The following is a 25,320-nucleotide window of genomic DNA, read 5'->3' on the forward strand; positions in this document are numbered from 1 at the left end:
TCAAAATTTCGGGCCTTTTTAACTTATAGATGAGATTGTGAGAACACACGCAATGGAGAGAGAAGAAGCCTCTCTTCTGTGTATAATAATACAGAGAGAGAGAGAGAGAGAGGAGAGAGTCGTAATAATCCTTGTTAAGAGTGTGAGTGGCCTAGAAGTCTCAGTGTCTAATGTGTTTAGATTGCAAGTACTTAATATGATTGACCCAAGATGGATAGGTCATAAAAATTTGTTCCTAGGAAGAGGTGTAGGGATTCCCAGGAAGGGTGTGGGGATGGCATAAGGGGGTGGGCTGGGGACCGGAGGTCCTTCGTGGATTTCCGTCCGCTGCTTTTCGGATCCTCGTCTTGCTCGTTTCCCCGCCCCAGCAACAAGTCCTGCTTGTCCTCGTCCATGAAAGCATCGTAGAATTATTTAATGATATATTAAACTATTTTTTAATTTTAAAATTTAAATCACTTTAATTTAATTTTAGACTTAATTTGATTACAATTATCAATTGGTTAAGTTATATTTTTCATTATATTGCTCGAATTTATTAAGTGTGATACATCTAACAAAATGTTTGAATTAAAATATTTATTAAATTAAAATACATTAATTACATCAAAGTAACAAACTATCTTTATATGAATTAAGAACTAGTATAATAGACCGCATTAACAGATGAGAACTATAGTAGTTACAGATTTGATTAAAATATTTAACTAATTTATAAGCTCCAATGAAAAATTTGAGAAATCTGTTTTAGAGTAGCTGCAGCTAAAGTTCTATGCATTTTTACGAAAGTAGAGTAGATAATTTTACTTTAATTTATAATTAAAAGATATTTTAAATTTCATATTCGGGCGCACACGCGGAGCAGGGCAGTACCCTCCTGTCACATTCTCTAATTGCAGAGATGATTTAATCACCGGCCCCCGCCCGGGAGGAGAAAAATGTCCCGACCCCATTTGGGAAAGGTCCCATGGGGCAGGGTCACTGGCTACTTATTGCATCCATAAGAAGGAGTGAATTGTTTTCATTCAGATTGTTCAACTGAAATAAAAAGGTGAGAAAAAAATGGCTTTAATTTTGAATACAATACATTACACTCTAGGTTGTTTTGGCTGTAACTGTAACTAATTTTACCATGATTGCCCTAAATCTAACAGCAGGCGAATCTAAATGTTTTATTTGAGCAAATCTCACGAAAACAATGAGACCGTTTCCACAGCAAGATGATTGCCTTGTCTTTCACAGAACGGGCATTTCTAGCAGCAGAACGGAGGGGAAAACATACCTTAGCACCGCGATCTCCTGATAGTCCTTTCAGTTAGTTGAGGCGAACCATATGACTCGATGCTTCCAGTCAATCCCTCTGAAAGAAAGAGCTATCTCAAAGAACAACTCTTATTCACCAAAAATCTCTACAAGAACAGGACCCATCTTTGAAATGATGAAACCTATTCGCATCCCTAACAATGATCTCCCGCCCGGAAAACTTAGACACAAGCTTTGTGAACTCATGACAATCACCGCACACTCTAAGGTTTTTAGTTATTCTGATAATTGATCCCTCAGATGTATGAATCAAACCAAATGCGATTGCGAGCCTCTCACTATGCCCCTGCAACATCTTTATCTTCTCTTCTTCTTCCATGTCATGCAGAACAAAACTAGTATCCTCAGCGTACCCACCTTCCTTTTCCAATTGCTGCGTGATTTCGGCCAACTTCGAATAAATCTCTGCTGAATTTTCATGAGAATTGTCTCTCGCTGTAAAAATATGCACTTTGTCGCCAACCTCAATCCAACTGCATGCTGGGTCTTTCCTCAAGCATCTCATGTTCATTCTTGTTCTAACTTCCTTCGTATCTTTCCACTTACCCATTGCAGCAAAAACATTTGATATAAGCACGTAATTTCCCGGATTTTCTGGCTCCAACTCTATAAGCTTCCCTGCTGCAATTTCCCCGAGCTCATGATTTTTGTAAATTCGACAAGCTCCAAGGAGCGCACACCATGTGGCAGATGTAGGTTCTATGGGCATAGATTTTATGAATTCATAAGCTTCATCTATATTACCTGATCGACCAAGAAGATCAACCATGCAAGCATAATGCTCAGGCCATGGATCTAATTTATATTGATTCGTCATCATTTCGAAGAATAACTTACCCTCATCAATTAGTCCAGAGTGGCTACATGCATTAAGAACGGCTAAAAAGGTTACGTGATCTGGGATTACACCCATATTTTGCATACTTACAAACAGATCGACAGCTTCCTTTCCTCGACCGTGCATCCCGGCAGCATTGATCATTGTTGTCCAAAGAACCAAATCTCTGCATTCAACTTCATTGAATATTTTATACGAATCTTCTATATCTCCACATTGCGCATACATGTCCGCTAAAGAATTGATTAAACTTCCATCCAAGTTGAAATTCCTTCTGATAAGAACAGCATGAATTTCTTGCCCTTTCGTTAATGACGACAAACCAGAAACAGCAGCAAGAATACTCACCAGCGCCACAGAATCCGGTTCAACGTTGGCTTCTTCCATTTTTACAAAAATCGCAAGAGCTTCCTTTAAAAACCCATTGCATGTATAACAAGCGATCATACTAGTCCACGTCACAATGTCTTTATTCTCTATCCTCTCAAAAACACGAAAAGAATGATCGGCCCGCCCGCACTCTCCGTATGCATCTATAATTGTGTTCTCGAGTACTAAATCAAGTAACCCATGTCTTGTAGCATAACAATGTATTTGTCTTAACAGGGGAAGGCTTCTCAAACCACTACAAGCTTGTAATATGCTACCAATCATCATTGCATCGGCCTTCATTCCCTTTTCCTGTACATCCCTAAACAATTCCAATGCGTCAAAATAGCGAGAGTTCTGAGCATAAGCTGCTATTATTGTAGTCCAAGATATGTAATCTTTATCGGGCATTTTGTTGAATACACGAATAGTGTAATTTACGATGCAACACTTTGTGTACATGTCCATTAGCGTGTTTCCGACCTGCAAATCCGAATCAAACCCTTGTTTTATAGCATAAGCATGGACCTCCTTACCACTCCTTAATTTCCCTAAACGACCCAATGAAGAAGCGATACTTATAATTGAAACTTGATCTGGTATAAACCCAAAATCGAGCACTTCATAGAAAAACTGAATAGCTTCATCGTAAAATCCATTTTGGACGTAACCGGAGAGCATTGAATTCCACGATACATTATCTCTCTCACCCATTTCTTCAAATGCCTTAATGGCATCATCCATCCTACCACATTTAGAGTACATGACAACTAATGCATTGCTTTCATAAATTTCGAAGTCTTGTTTATGCTTCACGAGCGATGCATGGATCTCCATACCAAATTTAACAAGAGACAGTTCCGCACACGCTTGAAGCACACCGACAGCAGTATAAGAATTCATCATGATACCAGCTTTTAGCATGTCCCTAAACAAAATCAAAGCCCTTAAAAACTGCCCATTCTGCACGCAAGCCGATATGATAGAATTCCACGAAACAACATCTTTACCATCGCGCAACCGATCAAACAACCGCATCGCCGAATCAAACAGGCCGCACTTTGCATACATACCAACAAGTGCATTCGCCACGAAGGTAATAGAATCAAGCCCATACTTAACAGCCGAGCCATGAATCTCAGCCCCACAGTACAAATCTCCGACTGCGGCGCACGCCTTAAGTACAGAAGCAAAAGTGCAAGCGTCGGGCACGACTTCCAAGACCCGCATGCGCTTATAAAGTTTGATGGCATTACAAAACTGCCCGTTAGAAGCATAACCGCCGATAAGCGCATTCCACGCGAAAATCGTTCTGTGAGGCATTTCATCAAACAGATGCTGGGCTTCGTATATAAGCCCACATTTCCCATACATGAACAAGATTTTCGTCGCAAGGAACCCATCATCATAAAGAGAGCTAGATTTTATGATGTGGGTATGAATCTGTAGCCCTTGAAAATGTGCTTTTTGGGAAGCACAGAGCTCTAAAATGGATGAGTAGTCCTGTTGGGAAGGTGGGGTTTGAGGGCATGAGTTAGAGAGAGAAAGGAAGGCCTGTTTTAGGGTTCTTGGCTTGTAGACATCTGTGGGAGGAGTGAGAAAGTTAGGGTTTTGAGAGGGTGGAGAGAGATTGGTGGGAGGGTTTGTGAGAGAGGTGGAGGTGGAAGAGAGGTGTTGTTTGTGTGTTGTGTGAGGTAGTAGTGATAGGGCCATAGAGAAGAGTGTTTTGTTACTGTTGTTTTGTGTGTGAAATAAGCTCATTGCAAACTTTGGACATTTTGTTATCTACTTAATTCAAACCTCCAAAAGACCGCATATTGAACCTGGAGTAGAATTTGGTTGGTGACAACTATTTTATCAATAGATTTATACAAATTACAAAATGATAGATCCAACGCAATCATATATTACCTAATAAAAGTTAAATTATATAAAATTTCTCTGTTCGTACTCGCTTTTCATTTTATCCCTATCATTCAAAAATCAACACTTTGCCCATTTAAAAAATAAAAAATATCCACAAGGACACTTTTTAATAAAGTAAATAGATAATATGCACTATTCTTATCACTATTCTTTTTTATTTCACAGGACTAAGCCTTGGATGCTCAATATTTTCGAATTGGATCATTTCAAGCACTTTATTTCGCTCTTAGTTTAGAGTTTTTATTATCATTGTTTTGAGAAGTTATTAACATGAAATGTGATTTTAATGAGATTGAAAACTTAATTATGTGGATTGGTACAAATGATATTGGATGCAAATAATTAACTGTTATCTTATTTTGGTTGCGACAGTTGAACATATAATCGCTTTTTGTATTATGGCGAATATATTTTGAATATTGCCATTTATATTATGTTTAAATTCTGGTTAAATAGTATTCAGTTATTGTGATATGGTGATAATCTTTAAAATATTTTTTTAAGACCTAATGAATAGTATTACAGATTTTCTGTGGCAAAATAATAAACAGCCACAATATGTTATATAAATATAAAATTTAAAAATATTACAGTGACCAAAACAACATCTGGCCACAATATATTGTGAATTATTTATAACCAAAATCAAATTTCGCTATAAAAAGTATAATATTATTTGTAATCATATATAATTTTAATTAGTACGACACCTTTTGTAACCAACTACTTAATTTCGCCACAATAGTTTCAACTCAAATTGTGGCCGATATTTAATTTTGCCACAAAATGTGTGGCATTATGTGTGTCCGACAAATTAATTTCGTCACAATAAATTCAACGTTATCTGTGGTTAGTATTAAAATTTGTCATAAATCATATGATGCCATTTGTAGCGAAAACTAATTTCACACAAAAAATTAGGTATTTTATTATTATTTTAATCAATATCTGTAGCCATATGGCAATCGATTGTGACGAATGGTAAAAATTTTATGGCGAATTATATTACTGCAAATTCATTGAACATTTTATGGCGAAATTTTTTTGGCCATAATAATCTTTTGTAGCGGTTCTATTGTGGCGACGCTGCGGAGAAATTAATGTAGCCACAAAAGAGCTTTTGTGGCCAATTTATTTATTTTTGTGGCTATTAGTTTTGCCACAAAATGTCTATTTTCTTATAGTAAACGACAGAAAATCAAATGTATTTTATTAAGGTAAACTTCAAAAATCACCCATGTGGTTTCGCAATTTCTCACTTTAGTATCATGTGGTTTAAAATGTATCAAGTTAGTGTCATGTGGTTTTATTTTTATTTTTTCGTCAGCTTCTCCGTTAATACTTTGTTATTTATATACAAAAAACTTCGAATACCCCACCCCAGCTAGGTTTATCGAATATTTACTTTAATACTCTTTAGTTATAACTTTGTCACTAATTTAATAAAAAAATTAGTGGAATCGATAATAAAAAAATAAAAATAAAACTACTAAAAATTAAATTGATATATTTTAAATTACAGGGTACTAAAGTGAGAAAGTATGAAATCATAGAAATGATATTTGAAGTTTCCTCTTTTATTAATGCACCCTTCTTCTCAGCCAGATATAAAGTCGTACAGAGATGACACATGAAATTATATGATGGAACAAAAACTCGGGCCTCAATGTATAGTCAGTCATACACGATCATATGTCGGCACGGAGGGCACGGCCACGGACAGCTCACAAGTATGTTTGTTTGTGTGAAAGTAGAGTAAAAGTGGAGAGGGAGAAAGTCGTTTTCATTCTAAACGATTATTTTTGTTATTTAATTTACCATAAAAAAGACATGAGCAAATCTTGAGTTAACTTAAAACAGCGTAATTGTCTTCGACCCATCACGTGAAGAAAGATGAAAAAAAATAATAAAATAATATAATAGTTAAAAATAGTTATATTTGAATATATTTAATTGTGGTACTAATTACTCTTTTATTCAGTTGGCATATTTAAAATATGATAAAAATTGATTAGTTAAATTTTAATATTTTCTTTATTTAATCCGTACAATTAAAATATGATAAACATTGATTAATTAAATATTAATATTTTTTTAATTTATAGTTTTGTTGTTGCATTACTATAACTTATGTATAAAAAAATAATTTAGTTATTTTAAATTAAATGTTAATTATATAAAAATATAATTATATTATTTTTATTTTTTAAATTATTTATTATTTAATTATAAATTATAGTTTTACATCATATATTTTCTATTAAACAAACAAATAACAGAATTAATAAAACTTCACTTCTATAACTATAAAATAAACAATGGAAAAGAAGTAATTTTTACTAAACTCCACTTCAATTCAAAATTCAGTTTCGGTGAAACAAACATGCCCTTTGCTCCTCTGATTCACCCTTGGTTTCGTTTTCGGATTCTTCCTTTTTAGGCTCCTCGTTTTTGGGAATTCCTTCTAAATTTCCTCAACTTAAAAGTTAAAACTAATGATTCCCGCCTTTAAATTTCTTCCTCAAAAGTCACTGCATGTTAAGATAGCACTTAGCAGCATCTGTGCAGTCTCCTACCGCTACCGAGACTCCGAGAGATCTTTCTCCTCACCTTCCAACATCTCCATTTGGAACCCTGTCGAATGTACAAACCAAATCAAATTTTATTAAAACAAAAAAACAAATAGTTTACATCATCGAGGAACTCCTCTTAAACACTCGCTGCTTTGCTCTGCTCCTCTATTTCATCTCCTTCAATTTTTACTGTGAATCGTAAGCGCTAACCAACTATTTCAAAAACACGTGTTGATAGGAAAGACGCACCCATCGCACTTAATTGCTCAGCTACTGCGCTCGTGGATTTCGACCTGACTCAACGCACCTAGACGTTGGGTCTATTGTTGGATCTCTTGCCGTTAGGTCTCTTGTGGACCGCACCTCCACACAACTTATTAGACTCACCCAACTCAACTCATTAGTCTTCTGAACCTATTATCACGCGGCAGGATGTCGGAACTATTTTAGCCTAATAATAAATAGCCATTAGCCTAATAATAAATAGCCAACACTTACGCCCTCTTCACCTTCCATACACTAATCATCTTTGCATGACCTACCTCCTTTCTCAAAAGACTCGTCAAATAAATTGTACCATATCTGTTATCGTTACCGAGTAAATCCTTTTCCGCCTTCGAACGTGATCGAATGGAACCCCGTCGAATGATATGATACAAAAAATATATAAGAGCTTTATTTGAATATTTCGAACCTATTTGGCTTGGATAAAATAAGAAAAGTAAACCCTGTTCTTGAAGTGCCGAGTGCCCGAACTTTATTCGAAAGGGAAAATGAAATGAATAGATGTTGGACATTTTATTCTGCTTTGCATAGAGTGCATAACTTTTGCCCAGGCCAACCATTTTTCTCCAAATTAATAGCTATGAGTATCTTATTTCGGCACATCAGCCACATGAAGATCTTGGATTTAAAGAGTTGATGTAGTCTCTTTCAAATAAAACTGAAATCGTTGTCTTTAACACCCCCAAGTATTTCTGCAAATTAGTTTGTAAACTTTATCAACATTAGGTATATGGCTTTGATCAGAATTTGATACTTCCATAATAAATCTTCTTTTCTTTTTTTTTTTTCTCTTTCTTTTTTGTCTTTTCATTATAATGATGAGGCCTCGATTACCAAGTAAATTTTCAAGGAAATGAAACAAAGGAAACCACATATTCTCTGTCTTTTTTTTATGTTAAAAAAGTGTTGAGGCCTCAACACTTATTTTATTTTGTTCTCTTAATTCTAATTAAACTCACAAGGCTCATCTTGACTCACTAAATCCAAAATAAGCTACTTACTCAACTTGACTCAAAAAGAACAAATAGAAACTCATTTAAATATTTAATCAAATAGATTCCAATAAATACCATTATTTATTCTATCACAAGGGAAAATTAGTAAGGATAAGTTTAGCACTAAATTTTAATACAAAGAACACCCTTTAAGCACCCACTGATCTCCTCCATTTCGTCTCCTTGGGTTTCTTCTTGGACTCTTTGCCGGCTTGTTCTTTCCATGGGAACAGTCCTCTGCATAATCCATCTTCTTTCTCAAAACGCATGTCAGTCTAACCACATCTAGACCATCTGCTGCCGCTACCAAAGATGATTATATATATAACAAATATCCATCATTGATTCTTACCAAAAATGACAAAAATATGAGACAAAAAATAAAATAACAAATATAAAACATGAACAATTTTATCTTCTACCAATAACAACCATTCAAATATTTTATTATTCTTTAAATATCCATCATTGATTCTTAGCAAAGATGATTATATATATGCACACACAAGGCTAGATAGAAGAGAGAAGAGGAAATGAACTAAACAGACGAAAAGATTTGGAAGAGATCGAGCAAAATGTTCAGAAAAGGATTAAGAAACACGAGGCTAACAAACAGGAGTGAAAATAAATCTCATGAAATTAAATATGTTACCGCGTCTACTAATGCAGCTACTTTAAGAGCTTTCATCCTGCATTTTGTGCACTCGCCCAGCTTCATCAGGAAAACCACCTTCCGCTACAAGGGCAAATTTTTTCTTTATTCAATTTAGTTAAATGATTTTCTCCGAAACGAAAGTGAACATAAAAATAAATACATCGATCCTAATAATTACCACTAGTTATCATACAGCAAAGAATTCCAAAAGTTTGCTGATTAAAAATAAAATAAAACATAATCAAATAAATGATTACTACCTAAATCGTACAAATATGTATATATTTTTTTGTAACATTATTTTGCAAATTCCAAAAGTACAGCATAAGATTGGAAAAAAAAAAAAAAAACTTACAGACCAAATCTAGAAATATAAGTGGCCACTTTCTTTAATAAATGTATTATTTTTCGGAATTGAAAAGCGCGTCCATGCCACGTAGGCGGACGCGCTGGGGCGAAAGCCCCCGTCCGTGACGCGTAGTCTACCTGGAAAAATTCTAGAATGCAACGGGTATATTAGTGACGTGGCATAACACACCAATCAAATTAATCTTTTTAAAAATATATGTTTCATCATGATTGTAAAAAAATATTTTTATTGTATTTTTGTTTGAAAAAAAGAAATATGATTGGCTTGTTATTGATGACGTGGTGCAAGTGTGACAGTGTAGAATTCCTCCTACCCATTGGGCGTTCTGTCAGACTTTTCCAAGATGATTGGAAAGCAAGTGCATAGGGAAGTAGTCAAAGTCTACTTAGGTCTTCACATACGAGTTCCATTTTGAAAATATTATTTGAGAAGCTTAATCTTCTGCATCTCCTCAGACCCAGCAAGCAAGACTAAGGCGGGAGAAATGGCAGAGATCGAAGGTGTAGTTATAGATTTCGGGGATGGCTTGGTGAGTTCCGTGAGGCAACACCTCACCGCCTTGGGCGGTGTCAACCCGGAGAATTATACCATCTTCCGCGTCCCTGCTCGCGTCCGGGGGTGCAACAAACGCCTGTACGAGCCCGAGATCGTGTCGATCGGCCCGTACCATCACGGGAACCCGGCCTGTAAAGCCATGCAGATGTACAAATGGCAGTGTCTCCGTGATTTGCTTGCTCGCGGCCGCGACATCTGCGTCGATGACTGCATCAGGAGGCTCAGGAAGCTGGAGCCGCGGGCGCGGCGGTGCTACTTCGAGCCCGTGGAGCTCGATGGCGATGAATTCGTGAAGATGCTGCTGCTCGACGGGTGCTTCGTAATCGAGTTCCTGATTAAATGCTTGTTGGACAAGAAGAAGGACGCCGTGTGCAACACCGCTTGGAGCGGGCCGCTCATCCGGTGCGATTTGCTCTTGCTCGACAACCAGATCCCCTTCTTCATAATTGAGAGTTTATTCGCTCTTCTTGTCCCCCGCAGAGTCTCCCCTCTAATGGAGCTCCTCGTCATGTACATAACATGGGGCGAGAGAAAGGAACTCCCTGCAGAGCCAGGCAAGAAGATTCATCACTTGCTCCACGTCCACCACCTCTGCTTCGTGTCCACGAAAAGACCCAACAGCTCCACAGCCGGAAATTCGAGCGTCGCCAAATGGTTATGGTTAAAACTGAAAAGGGCTCCTGGTTTGCTTCTCCCTCGTTTCTGCATATCAAAGAAGGGCGAAAAGAGAGCACCATGCACAATCCCGTGTGCTACCGAGCTCCAGGAGGCCGGAGTGACGTTTACAAAGAAGGAGGATAAGAAGAATAAGAAGGAAGCGAATAGCTCGGGTTCTTTCCTGGACATAACGTTTCGGAACGGCATTCTCGAGATCCCTTTCCTCTCGGTGGAGGACTCCACCCCATCTGACTTCGCGAATCTCGTGGCGTTTGAGCAGTGCATGGGTAGCACAGAGGGGAGCTACATGACAAGCTACGTGTGCTTCATGGACTGCATCATTAACACGGCGAAGGACGTGGCGATACTCCAGAACAGCGGGATCATCGAGAACATGCTGGCCAGCGACGAAGAGCTCGCCATCTTCCTCAACCAGCTCGGCAACGGCACGGTCATGGACTGCGAGGAGCACTACCTGGCCCCGTTGTTTACGGAGGTGAGGGAGTACTGCGACTCGAAGAGGCACAAGTGGAGGGCCAAGCTGATGAAGGACTACTTCAGCAACCCATGGGCAATCTTTTCCTTGGTGGCTGCTATAGCACTTCTTATTTTCACCTTCTTACAGACCTTCTTCACAATCTTTCCGTATTATCATCCTCGTAATTAGTTAGGCTAGCACGAATGTGTTACATCTGCCCAAATAGAAGGAATAACATTAGAGGTAGAGGTAGGAGCAGAGTCATTAAGAGAGTCAATAAGAGAAGAGGAAAGAGGAGAGCTTAGCTTTTCCTTGTGAAGCTTCGGATCTGGGTAGGGGAGATCAGTCATGGTGATCAGCTTCGTCGACGAGCGGAGTAAACAAGGAGCGGTGAAGGAAGTGGAAGCTCGAAGCAGGGTTAGGCTTCGGGTCGGAGTCCCAAATTTCCGGAGCGGAGGAAAAAGGCGAACCCAAGAACCGCCGGACTGTGGATAGTACGGAGATGGACGATCCGGCGCCCGCTTGCCCGCATACAGGTGGATCAGGCGGCCCGACTCGCGGACTGGGGGGAGAAGAGCGAACCAGTGACCGATTACCCAATTAGCAGGCGTTCATGGACCGAACCAGCCACACTGGCCCATATTCCATCGAACTCGGCCCACGAAGAATCAGAGCCCTTCTTGTATTTCAATTCTCATTTTAGCACTATTCAATTTAGCAAATTGTATAAGGGAATGAATGGGCAGATTGTAACTGAACTTACAGATTTTTATGGAAATTGTTATCCCTCTCTATTTTCATCTTCTTCCCTCTTCTTCCTTCTTCTCCTCTCTGCCTCAATACTCCCTACTCATCTTCTCTTATCCTTCTTTCTCTTTTCTTAATCTTACCTTTTCATTCTTATTCTTGGATTCGTCGCGCATATTCGAATGATGCAAGCAATACGATGCTGATTAGTTAAGACCATCATCCTCGACGCCATCCTCGTCTCAGCGAAATATCATCATCGACGGGTTGCGTGGAGTCAGGTACGTAACAGAATGATGCAGCAACAAGCAAAAATTAATTGAACCAAAAAGGTGCAGAAAATAACAGCATTGGTGCAAAGGAATAAGTGATGAACGGTTTGAGCTTTCAACCTTTATTTTTTCATCTCAGCCCAACTTCTCGGGATTGGTTCAAATCATCCGTGCACGGATCATTGAGATTGTTCTACTGTAACAACAGAAAAGGAAAGAAAAAATGTGCTTAATTTTGAATACAATGCATCTACAATTTTAGGTTGTTTGGCTGTAACTGTAACTAATTTACCATGATGTTAAATCTAACAGCAGGAATCTAAATGTTTTATTTGAGCAAAACTGTACATTGAAAACAATGAGACCGTTTCCACAGCAAGATGATTGCCTTGTCTTTCACAGAACAGGCATTTCTAGCAGCAGAACGGAGAGGAAAACGTACCTTAGCACCGCGATCTTCTGATAGTTCTTTCAGCTAATTGAGACGAACCATATGACTCGATGCTTCCAGTCAATCACCCTGAAAGAAAGAGCTATCTCAAAGAACAACTCTTATTCACCAAAAATCTCTACAAGAACAAGACCCATCTTTGAAATGATGAAACCTATTCGCATCCCTAACAATGATCTCCCGCCGGAAAACTTAGACACAAGCTTCGTGAACTCATGACAATCACCGCACACTCTAAGGTTTTTAGTTATTCTGATAATTGATCCCTCAGATGTATGAATCAAACCAAATGCGATTGCGAGCCTCTCACTATGCCCCTGCAACATCTTTATCTTCTCTTCTTCTTCCATGTCATGCAGAACAAAACTAGTATCCTCAGCGTACCCACCTTCCTTCTCCAATCGCTGCGTGATTTCGGCCAACTTCAAATAAATCTCAGCTGAATTTTCATGAGAATTGTCTCTCGCTGTAAAAATATGCACTTTGTCGCCAACCTCAATCCAACTGCATGCTGGGTCTTTCCTCAAGCATCTCATGTTCATTCTTGTTCTAACTTCCTTCGCATCTTTCCACTTACCCATTGCAGCAAAAACATTTGATATAAGCACGTAATTTCCCGGATTTTCTGGCTCCAACTCTATAAGCTTCCCTGCTGCAATTTCCCCGAGCTCATGATTTTTGTAAATTCGACAAGCTCCAAGGAGCGCACACCATATGGCAGATGTAGGTTCTATGGGCATAGATTTTATGAATTCATAAGCTTCATCTATATTACCTGATCGACCAAGAAGATCAACCATGCAAGCATAATGCTCAGGCCATGGATCCAATTTATATTGATTCGTCATCATTTCGAAGAATAACTTACCCTCATCAATTAGTCCAGAGTGGCTACATGCATTAAGAAGGGCTAAAAAGGTCACGTGATCTGGGATTGCACCCATATTTTGCATACTTACAAACAGATCGACAGCTTCCTTTCCTCGACCGTGCATCCCGGCAGCATTGATCATTGTTGTCCAAAGAACCAAATCTATACATTCAACTTCATTGAATATTTTATACGAATCTTCTATATCTCCACATTGCGCATACATGTCCGCTAAAGAATTGATTAAACTTCCATCCAAGTTGAAATTCCTTCTGATAAGAAAAGCATGAATTTCTTGCCCTTTCGTTAATGACGACAAACCAGAAACAGCAGCAAGAATACTCACCAGCACCACAGAATCCGGTTCAACGTTGGCTTCTTCCATTTTTACAAAAATCGCAAGAGCTTCCTTTAAAAAGCCATTGCATGTATAACAAGTGATCATACTAGTCCACGTCACAATGTCTTTATTCTCTATCCTCTCAAAAACACGAAAAGAATGATCGGCCCGCCCGCACTCTCCGTATGCATCTATAATTGTGTTCTCGAGTACTAAATCAAGTAACCCATGTCTTGTAGCATAACAATGTATTTGTCTTAACAGGGGAAGGCTTCTCAAACCACTACAAGCTTGTAATATGCTACCAATCATCATTGCGTCGGCCTTCATTCCCTTGTCCTGTACATCCCTAAACAATTCCAGTGCATCAAAATAGCGAGAGTTCTGAGCATAAGCTGCTATTATTGTAGTCCAAGATATGTAATCTTTATCGGGCATTTTGTTGAATACGCGAATAGTGTAATTTACGATGGAACACTTTGTGTACATGTCCATTAGCGTGTTTCCGACCTGCAAATCCGAATCAAACCCTTGTTTTATAGCATAAGCATGAACCTCCTTACCACTCCTTAATTTCCCTAAACGACCCAATGAAGAAGCGATACTTATAATTGAAACTTGATCTGGTATAAACCCAAAATCGAGCACTTCATAGAAAAACTGAATAGCTTCATTGTAAAATCCATTTTGGACGTAACCGGAGAGCATTGAATTCCACGATACATTATCTCTCTCACCCATTTCTTCAAATGCCTTAATGGCATCATCCATCCTACCACATTTAGAGTACATGACAACTAATGCATTGCCTTCATAAATTTCGAAGTCTTGTTTATGCTTAACGAGCGATGCATGGATCTCCGTACCAAATTTAACAAGAGACTGTTCCGCACACGCTTGAAGCACGCCAACAGCAGTATAAGAATTCATCATGATACCAGCTTTTAGCATGTCCCTAAACAAAATCAAAGCCCTTAAAAACTGCCCATTCTGCACGCAAGCCGATATGATAGAATTCCACGAAACAACATCTTTACCATCGCGCAACCGATCAAACAACCGCATCGCCGAATCAAACAGGCCGCACTTTGCATACATACCAACAAGTGCATTCGCCACGAAGGTAATAGAATCAAGCCCATACTTAACAGCCGAGCCATGAATCTCAGCCCCACAGTACAAATCTCCGACTGCAGCGCACGCCTTAAGTACAGAAGCAAAAGTGCAAGCGTCGGGCACCACTTCCAAGACCCGCATGCGCTTATAAAGTTTGATGGCATTACAAAACTGCCCGTTAGAAGCATAACCGCCAATAAGCGCATTCCACGCGAAAATCGTTCTGTGAGGCATTTCGTCAAACAGATGCTGGGCTTCGTATATAAGCCCACATTTACCATACATGAACAAGAGTTTCGTCGCAAGGAACCCATCATCATATAGAGAACTGGATTTTATGATGTGGGTATGAATCTGTAGCCCTTGAAAATGTGCTTTTTGGGAAGCACAGAGCTCTAAAATGGATGAGTAGTCCTGTTGGGAAGGTGGAGTTTGAGGGCATGAGTTAGAGAGAGAAAGGAAGGCCTGTTTTAGGGTTCTTGGCTTGTAGACGTCTGTGAGAGGAGTGAGAAAGTTAGGGTTTTGAGAGGGTGGAGAGAGATTGGTGGGAGGGTTTGTGAGAGAGGTGGAGGTGGAAGAGAGGTGTTGTATGTGTGTTGTGTGAGGTAGTAGTGATAGGGCCATAGAGAAGAGTGTTTTGTTACTGTTGTTTTGTGTGTGAAATAAGCTCATTGCAAACTTTGGACATTTTGTTATCTACTTAATTCAAACCTCCAAAAGACCATATACTGAACCGGGAGTAGAATTTGGTTGGTAACAACTATTTTATCAATAGATTTATACAAATTACAAAATGATAGATCCAACGCAATCATATATTACCTAAAACACTCATTAATAACATTTTATTTTTCTAAAATAACCTTAATTGAAAATCTGAAGTGCTAGGTTTCGAACTTGGAACTCGAGTACGAACCATTATCTCTTATCACTTGCACTAAGAACCAATAAATTAAATTTAAAGATTCATAATTTTGATTACGAAGTTTTCAAATTTCAGTTACTGAATTGCCAATTCGATTTGATCATCTCTACTTTCAATTCAGACCGTCCACGAAAATTTATTTTTCAAAATAAATTTTAGATTCAAAATTTCAGATGGTTTTGAATTGAGAGTTGAGGAAGTGTCGTTACACTTAGGGCATGTTTGTTTCGGTAAAAGTGGATTTTGGGTTGAAGTGGAGTTCGATAAAAACTACTTTTTCTCCGTTATTTGTTCTGTAATTATGAACGTAAAGTTTTATTAGTTCTGCTGTTTATTTAGAAGGAAGTGTATGATGTAAAACTATAATTTATATATAAAAAATAAATAATTTAATAAATAAAAATAATATAATTATATTTTTATATAATTAAAATTTAATTTAAAGCAACTAAATTATTTTTTATACATAAATTATAGTAATATAATAAGAAAATTATAAAGTAAAAAAATATTAATATTTAATTAATCAATTTTTATTATAATAATAATCATATATGGATCTATGCAGATGTGTATTTCCGTACGTTATCCACTGTATCGATTGTTGGGAATCCGGTACTCGTCCCGGTACCGGATCTTGAGAATCCGCAACCCGCTCTGATACCGACTGCTGTGGATTCGGTACCGATTGTTGAGATTCCGCAACGGAAGCGTCGAATCGGCTTTTTACCATAAACTCGTCTCCTCAGCAGAAGTTGATACAATCATAAAAGAGAAAAATATGCGGGTAAAATAAGATTCATTAAATAAGAGAAGATTACATCTGACTCCAGAGTAGCTACAACCCGAGCCCTCTTTCTGAATCTCTCCTACCCTTCTCTCGTCTTCTATACTCCCAGAAGACATCTCTCTCATCCTGTGCATCCGTGCCCAAGGTATACCAATGATCCACGGCTACAAAAGCCGCACACGTCCTTTTGCACCCATGCACTAGGTGCAACCAAAATCATGACCATCTTGACCATGTCATATGGGTGTGGCTAATCCATACCACCATCAAAATAATAGCACCTATGCTATATTTATAGCTTACATCAAAAGCTACCCAAATTCTAGTATAATTAGGATTCCTATTCCGATAAATATTTAAATCTATATTTAGTTTATCTCCAATAGATTTAAATATTTATCATAATCTAGTTAGATTTATACTCTAATTAATATTTAAATCTTAATTTATCTTCAATAGATTTAAATATTAATTCTTATCTAACCATGATTCAACTACAAATCTAACCAAATCCTAACATCGATGATATTTTAAAACTTGCATACAATTTTATTTAAAATTAAAAATTTAGAATATGTTTGGTACTACAGTTAAAAATAGATACATATCTATTTAAAGATAAGAAATATTCAGATGACAACACGATATATTGAATTTAATCTTCTTTTCTTTTCTTTTTTTTGAGATATAGATAGTACGCTACCCGCTTCGTTTATTTCATTTAGAAATAAACTTAGCTGGAAATGTGAATCAACTAGGATTCGAACTTGGGTCTCGGGTACCAACAAACAAGCCCTTTGCCACTTGCTCTAGAGACGGTCGGTAATTTAATCTTCGTTATCGTGTCCAACTCGTTCTAGTGTTGGAACATTGTTCTTAGTTCTCAACAATTAAAGCATGTAACACATTTTCTTTTTTGAATAATATGAGAACTATATATATATTTTTTTTTGAGAAAAAGGTAGCAAGCTACCTGCTTCATTCATTAAGCAAAATAAATTTAGCGTACAAGATGGAAGCAGCTAGGGCCTCCAGACTGAGCCGGCGTCAGAAGAACAAACAAAAAATAAAAGAAAATAGGAACACAAAGTAGACAACGAGAAACAAACAAATCGGGACCACAAAATGGACAAAGTGAGCGTGAGAAGGTTCAAAGTGCTTTGTTCCAGCCTCTGATCAGAGAAGTAACACGTTCGGTAGCCCAGGAAGCATTATGAGCCTCATTGCCGAAGCAAATGCTGTTTTGCTCCGTCCATACGACCCACCAAATTGCCACCAAATGGGTTAAACTTTTTGATCTTATTATGGGCTCGAGATTCTCGGAGATCTATGTCCGAAGCCTCCGAACATCCCCGCGTCCGAATAAGCAGGCATAACGGGTCCCACCATAATTCGAAAGTAACTGACAAAGATACAGTCATGGAATAGGTGATCGCAAGTTTCAGAAAGTAACGCACAGAACTTGCACAGTTGGTCCACCGGGCACCCACGGCGAATCAATCTGTCCGCTGTGAGTAATCTCTTTCGAAGTAGAATCCACACAAACACTTTATGCTTGAGCGAGATATTAAGCCCCCAAAGATGATCGTACAAAGGATCAATCTATCCTCCATCAGTGATAAAATCGTAAAGGGACTTAACGGAAAAAATTTGGTTCGCGATCCATCGTCATTATGTCTTGCGTGTTCGATGGGCTATACTGAGCAAGCAGGCTTTTGAGTAACGTAGTCTGCTGATGGGTCAGAGGAGTGGTACTTGCAGCTAGGCCTCTAGTTATGAAGCGCCATCTCCATCCTCTTTCATTCCAGCATTGAGAGACAATAGCTTTCTGATTTGCGATTCTATAGAATATTCCAGGAAATTGGGTACTAAGAGGGATTTCTTCAATCCAAATGTCCGACCACCACCTGATGTTTTTTCCGTCTCCGAATACGTAAGAAAGACCACATTTGAACACTTCCTGACAACTCATCACACTTCTCCACCACTGGAAGTGCGGTCTGAAAGATCTTCCCTCATATAACGGCCTTCTTCTAGAGTAATATAATGCGGTGATCAACCTTCCCCATAACAATGCCTCTCATTGAAGAAATGCCACCACCATTTAGCTAATAGAGCATTATTCATAGCTTCCATATCCTTAATCCCCGGGCTCCCTTCTTTCCTGCTTTTACATATCGTTTTTCACCCAACGAGACAAGAATCCCCTGAAATTTTAGAGCACCCTTTCCAAAAAAGGGACTTTCTAAGAGCTTCAATGCGATTCAGTACCCAATGTGGCACTTTGAAAATTGCAAAGTAGAATAACGGAAGATTCGACAGTACCGAGTTGACCAGGATGAGTCTCCCCCCATGAGAGAGGAGTTTTGCCTTCCATCCATCTGCTTTGGTTAAATCAAATATATATCTTTACATATTTTCATAGTCAAACAATAATTTAAAATTCCGTAAGACGCCAAAAAAAAGGAAAAAAGAAACATCGATCACAAACGAACCAACTATAAATCGATCATGCACGGAAGCATTGGGCAAAGTGTGAAACATGACAATTCCGACGGTGGCTCTGCTTGCGGCGGTGATTTTCGGAAACCGCATCTTTATCAGAATCCACAATTTTTTGGAGCATATCTCGAAAAAAGTCGACGCGGCACGGGATAACCATGGTACCGTCGTAGTCGAACCTTAGCTGAGTCGAGTCGAACAACCTCATGAAGAGCACGTGATGTAGGCGAACCTCCAGCACGTCGAACCACTTCGGCCTTTCCCCCTCCGCCCCCACCCTCACCGCAATGCACCCTTCGCGCGGCTTTCGTGCCCAAAGCAAGCAAAGGCGAAAGCTCCGTTTTCGCTGCATCTTTTCGGACCTTCTACTCATGATCAGTGATCAGTACTATCAACGAGAAACCGAACGCTGCAATCGAAGATCAGTTAGTTTGCAGCTAGAAGCAGAAGCAGAAGCGAGAGATAAAAAAAACTCTTTGGATGAGTTTTTATGGGAGAAAATAGAAAGGTTTGTACGTGTATTTATAACACAGCATTGTGAATGGTGCTCGAATTGGAGTTGGACTAGGAATTGTATAGGCTCATTGGAGTTGGACTAGGAATTGCATAGGCTCATTGGAGTTGGACTAGGAATTGTATAGGCCCATTGATTATTGTATTTTCGTATTTGTTATCAAAATCCAGTAAATGAGTTGTTAGAAGTTCACATTTTATCTATACTAGCTCCTATTAAAACCAATTAAATATAGGATATGAATATTTCGATTGGATTAATTGTGATAATTATGTCAAACTAGTGAAGTTACCCGCGCATTGCAGCGGGCTAATATTATAAAAGACAGAAAATTAATAAAATAAAAGTTTTAAAACTTTTCGACTTGCCATAAGATATCAATAAATATAAATAGTATAAGAAAAAAGAGTATGAAGAAATTTTATTTTACTCATTTTTTTTTTCGAAAGTGATTTGTTTAGATAACAATAGACCTGTAAACGTATTGATTGGAAAGTGGGCGGATGGAAAGACGAAGCATCAGACAAAGATGGGAGGTCTGAAGGCGAAACATTAGGAAATGGTAACGGGGGAGAAGATAAAAAGTGAAGGAGGAACATGCGGCAAATTTTATGAGGTATAATGTATAAGTGTAGAAGTATAGAAGTATAGATTCTAAGCTTTATAAGAAGGAAAAACTTCAGAAAACCCCCTTTGGTTTCGTATTTCTCACTTTGCCCTCCTGTGGTTTAAAATGTATCAATTTGCCCCCCTGTGATTTTTTTTTCTCTTTTTCTTTTCAATTTCATTATTTTTTTTAAAATCAGTAATAAAGTTAAAATTAAAGGGTACTAAAGTGAATATTTGATAAATCTAGATGGGTATCTGAAGTTTTTTGTATATAATTCAATAAAATATTAACGAAAAAGCTACCGAAAAGATAAAAACGAAACCACATAGAGACAAATTGATATACTTTAAACCACAAAATACTAAAGTGAAAAACAATGAAACCACGGCGGGGTTTTTGAAGTTTTCCCTTATAAGAATAGAAATTGTTGTTACGAGTAATATTGATAGACCCAAATCAGATGGACGGTTCAGATCGAGGAACAAGGCCAGTGGGAATTTTAAAGTCCACGTAGGATACAACGAGCAACTCGGACGAGTTTCCAACTCAACTCGGCGAGTCTCCTCGGAACCCGTGTGGGTTCCTTCGGCCGGGGGGCTTTCTCGTGATAAAAGGGTCGGCGGAATCGACAGCTAAAAAGCCCCAAATATTCTCAACCAAAAAAAAAAAAAAAAAACGAAGGGTTCACGCCTCTCGCTCTCGATCTCTCTCCCGATCTCTCGAAGCGAAACCCTAATCGATCCCTCCCCTCTCTCTTGTCTCTCTATCTCCGATCGAAGAAGGGATTTGGGTTCGTCGGATCCGTCGCGGGGGAGGAGGAGGAGGAGGAGATGTCGTACGCTTACCTCTTCAAGTACATCATCATCGGCGATACAGGTATTGATTCGATTCGATCCGATCGTGGGTTGATACGTTTGGAATTTGTTGTTAATTGATCTGTATTGTGAATTAGGGTTGATCGTCTCTGTTTGCTTGATACATAGGGCAATGATCCATTGATGTTTTATTTGAATTATATGGATAGTGGAAGTATTTGACTTATATATCAATATTATATTGCTTATATATGCATCATATTTGATGAAATTATGTAATTTCTAGCTTAAAAAGCATATATGTATGTTAATATTTCGTATAAACTAATCATATGCGATGAAAATAAAGTAATTTCCGTTTACAAATAAGTTAAACCAGGCCTTTTTGTTATTTTGGAATTTATGTTGACTGTTGTTTATGCTTTTCTTATTGGTGGCTTTGACCATTTTGATCTTATATTTTGTGCGCGCTATTATACATCATGGTTTTTTTTTTCCTATTATTCTCTATTTTGCAGGTGTTGGGAAATCATGTCTGCTTTTGCAATTTACGGACAAGCGGTTCCAACCGGTGCACGACTTAACAATCGGTGTTGAATTTGGGGCTAGGATGATCACGATTGACAACAAGCCCATAAAGTTGCAGATATGGGACACGGTCGGTTTCTATGTTCCTAAATTTTGTTTCTTTTTCCAAAAAAATTTGGTACCTGCTATTTTTGAGTAGTAGGTTAATTTTACAACATTGAATATCTCAGAACAGTAGTTTTAGTGGCCGTGTGAGTAAGAATCATAATGATAGAAAATACTATAGCTTGAGCTCCTGCACTATATACTATTGTCTTATTGGGTAAGAATAGGCGTGCGCGTTATAGTGGTAGGTGTGTGTTATCGTGGTAGGTCTGTGGTAGTGCCTTATAAAAGAAAAAGGTTAAAAGGTTTATTCAATTGTACATTCAGCAAGTATTTTACATGAATGCTTGATGATTTGATCAGATTAAATTATATAGTTATCAGTTTTATTTATTTTTACTGCGAAAAGTTATGCTAGCAAATTTTAAAAGCCAAGAAATAAGTGATGCAGCACGAAGTGTGATCATGGTAAATTCTTAGGATGATAAAATGCACTTGTTTTGTTGCTTCCCATCCCCCTACCTCGCACTTTGTTTCTTTCTTCCTTATATAAATTGTACTTCTTTTCGTTCATGATATTTGAGTTGTTATTAATTTGGAACACTATGTTTTAATTCTTTACCAATTGACAAAGATGTAATGAAATTTTCGATAATATGACCTGTTTTATTTTTGAAAAGAATGGACTCCAACATATTTTATCTTCATTTGTTTTTCTGGATATTCCTGCACGCACTTTATGCATCGGTTTTCTTATCAATACAGGCAGGCCAAGAATCCTTCAGGTCAATTACCCGGTCATACTACAGAGGGGCTGCTGGTGCACTTCTAGTATATGATATCACCAGGTCTGATTATTGTCCTAAGAGCACTTTTAACTTGTACATAGGTTAGAAAATAATTTGAGAAGCTTGATTTTAGTCTAATCCCTGAATAATCGTCAGGAGGGAGACCTTTAATCATCTCGCAAGCTGGCTAGAAGATGCGAGGCAACACGCAAACGCAAACATGACCATAATGCTGATTGGAAACAAATGTGATTTGGCACACAGAAGAGCTGTTAGTACTGAGGAAGGCGAGCAGTTTGCAAAAGATCATGGGTTAATCTTTATGGAGGCCTCTGCAAAAACCGCTCAGAATGTGGAGGAGGTGACTATGTCTGGCTTTACTAGTTGGCAGTAATTGAAGAATAATTTTCTTCATTCTATTCTGATCTTAATGACGTTGGTTATCAATCCAGGCGTTCATCAAAACTGCTGCGACTATATACAAGAAAATCCAGGATGGTGTCTTTGATGTGTCCAATGAGGTTAGTTTCTTAAAAAAATTTTGTTTGCCCATTTTCCCTTTTGTCTTAGATTTCTGTTTGTGCACATTGCTTTCCTTCTTTGTCACGACGTCCCTTTCCCCTTAGAGTTACCAAATGGGAGTAGTTGATGACAGTGATAGGGATTAAGCAACTTTTGTTCCTCTTATCCCACTTACCATCTCTCTTGGGATAGAATAATGCTATAGGTTCTTTGGCATATACCCCAGAATGTTGTCAACGAGTTCTTAATATACCATATAACGACTAGTGAATGATTTTGAGGTTGTTATCCATTAGATGCCATTTCTCAAATTTTCAAAGTTAAAACCCGCTCGCCAGTCGCCGTATGTATAAAGCCGGTTTATCAACAACATTTTGAAGAATATCAACTGATAAAATATGGGACCGTAACTTACGAATATCCATTCTTATGGCTACTGCAGTCGTATGGAATAAAGGTCGGGTACGGAGGAATCCCCGGCCCATCCGGAGGGAGGGATGGCTCGTCTTCTCAAGGCGGCGCCTGCTGCAGCTGAGTTTCTCTATCCGTAGCGGCTTCCTCCTGTGACTGCTATTTCTTATTTGTTATCTTTTCTTTTGTTTGACGAAATATAGTTCCTTCGTGGTGATTAGTTGCTACTGCAATATTTGTGGACCTTGGAACTGAATCAAACTGTGCAGCTATTATATATATACAACTCTTGTTGGTAAATACTCTGTAATACTTGTGTAAATGTGATTGAAACTCGTTCTCTAGTTTCTACCCACGTAGCTGTTTGTTTTACTGCTTCTTATAAGTGATTCCTTTTGCCTGGTTAGATGATTTACTAATGCTAGTTTCTTTCTTTTTTTTTCTTATTCTTTTATATAAAAGAGAGAGAGCGCGAAACCCTTTTTTCTTTTTAATATTTGAGAGGAAGAAGCTTTTTAAATAATAAAGCTGGCTCCGTTTAGATTGCTAAAACTTCTAGTTGTTCAATATGCTTGCGGTGGTGGACATGCCTGCCATTTTCTTAATTCTCTTTGGTCTTTTCTGCTTATGGAAATTAATCCGCATCTCACTGCACCTGTGGTCCTGTGCATGTGTAAAACAAATAAATGCAGGTTAGAAGAATAGTTGCAAATTTTAAGCTTGTTTTGAATTTTCCTGCACTATATTTATTTATTTATTTACGAGCAACTGGTTATCATCTACATTACATAAAACTTATATTTAAAAAAAAAACAATTATGACGCTAATAATAATAATAATAGTACATCTCTGAACGACATCGCATTAATTAGGATATGTATATCTCGATCCACCAATTAATAAACCGTCAAATCACACTGACGAACATGAGAAGCAGAGAATAATAAGAGATCATCATTATTACAGAGATTATTATTGTTTTTTTAAAAAAAAAAAGGGAAAAGCCTAGTGGTGGTGGTGGTGGTGGAGGTGGAGGTGGATGGTGCCTTTGAGCTTGTGGAAACCGCGGGAGAAGACGCCGAAGCCGAAGATCAACCCGACGACGAGAATCGCCAGAAGCAGCACGAAGCACAAGCAGCACGCCTTGCTCCTGCAGCACATCTTCGCAATTCTTTTTCTTTTTAATTAGTGGTGACTGGTGAGTGTGTTACAGAGAAGCGTTAAGAGAGAGAGAGAGAGAGAGAGAGAGAGAGAGATTCGTTCGGGGGAATTTGATTGGGTGCTTTTTTTTTTGTTTTGTTTTTTTTTCATTTGGTATGTGTGTTGGAGAGAACAAAGATGCTTTTATGCGGGCGAAGCCATAGGAGCTTCCATGCGACTATTAAGTCTAGATCGAACGGTCGGGATTTTGATGGCCACGTTGAGAAGGGAGATGTTATTCGGTGGACCACATCCACCACATCAGCCGTGGACTAATCATCCTTTTTTTTTTTAATCTCGCCTATGCAAACTCTTGATCAAAAATATTCAAATTACTCATGGTTAGTGAGTACACCAACTGTTCTTCTATTAAAATGGTTATGGTTATCTCTATGTGGAGTATTATTATGAGCACATCTTTTATTGTGTAATAATAACACGGCTATAATTCATGAAAGGCATGTTTTTATTTTTTTTAAAAAAATTGGCCATTATTTTGATAGTTTGAATTGAAAATTAATATGAGATTAGTTGAAAATGATATGACTACTCTCCAATAGACTTGTGTGTCCGGACCACCTTTAGACAACAATTTCTCACCAAACTGAGGCCACAATTATACTTTATTGAATTGATTAAAGCTCATAATATAAAAATATAATGGTCAATTTGCATAAAAATTCACAAGATTTCAGCTTTTGCAAATTAGATCACTATTTTAAATTTTATAGATTCAGTCTAAATTTTCAGAATACTGACCAAAATACCTTTATTCTCTTTTCTTTCTT

At 38.0% G+C, this 25,320-nt stretch overlaps 5 protein-coding genes across 5 annotated transcripts; 2 read left to right on the forward strand and 3 right to left on the reverse strand.

Moving 5' to 3' along the window:
• Positions 1–1,202: 1,202 nt before the first annotated feature.
• LOC109704040 (pentatricopeptide repeat-containing protein At3g63370, chloroplastic-like) lies at positions 1,203–4,201 on the reverse strand. The gene has a single exon (XM_020224780.1). It carries the CDS (start codon positions 3,902–3,904, stop codon positions 1,397–1,399), a length of 2,508 nt encoding a protein of 835 aa, XP_020080369.1. The 5' UTR covers positions 3,905–4,201; the 3' UTR covers positions 1,203–1,396.
• A 5,397-nt stretch (positions 4,202–9,598) lies between these two features.
• On the forward strand, positions 9,599–11,228 carry LOC109704037 (UPF0481 protein At3g47200-like). The gene has a single exon (XM_020224777.1). The coding sequence runs from the start codon at positions 9,819–9,821 to the stop codon at positions 11,211–11,213; it is 1,395 nt and encodes a 464-aa protein (XP_020080366.1). The 5' UTR covers positions 9,599–9,818; the 3' UTR covers positions 11,214–11,228.
• Positions 11,229–12,577: 1,349 nt separating this feature from the next.
• On the reverse strand, positions 12,578–15,489 carry LOC109704036 (pentatricopeptide repeat-containing protein At3g63370, chloroplastic-like). Its single transcript, XM_020224776.1, is given in 2 exon segments — positions 12,578–12,685; positions 12,688–15,489. Coding segments are annotated over 2 exon segments (2,844 nt in total). The 5' UTR covers positions 15,446–15,489; the 3' UTR covers positions 12,578–12,599.
• A 5,319-nt stretch (positions 15,490–20,808) lies between these two features.
• On the forward strand, positions 20,809–23,703 carry LOC109704038 (ras-related protein RABB1c). Its single transcript, XM_020224778.1, has 6 exons — positions 20,809–21,038; positions 21,496–21,635; positions 22,376–22,458; positions 22,555–22,759; positions 22,851–22,919; positions 23,363–23,703. The coding sequence occupies exons 1-6, from the start codon at positions 20,993–20,995 to the stop codon at positions 23,453–23,455; spliced, it is 636 nt and encodes a 211-aa protein (XP_020080367.1). The 5' UTR covers positions 20,809–20,992; the 3' UTR covers positions 23,456–23,703.
• Positions 23,704–24,051: 348 nt separating this feature from the next.
• LOC109704041 lies at positions 24,052–24,886 on the reverse strand. Its single transcript, XM_020224781.1, has one exon. The coding sequence runs from the start codon at positions 24,491–24,493 to the stop codon at positions 24,338–24,340; it is 156 nt and encodes a 51-aa protein (XP_020080370.1). The 5' UTR covers positions 24,494–24,886; the 3' UTR covers positions 24,052–24,337.
• Between the last annotated feature and the right edge of the window lie 434 nt (positions 24,887–25,320).

Source organism: Ananas comosus, unplaced genomic scaffold, assembly GCF_001540865.1.
Source record: "Ananas comosus cultivar F153 unplaced genomic scaffold, ASM154086v1, whole genome shotgun sequence".
Lineage (NCBI taxonomy): Eukaryota > Viridiplantae > Streptophyta > Magnoliopsida > Poales > Bromeliaceae > Ananas > Ananas comosus.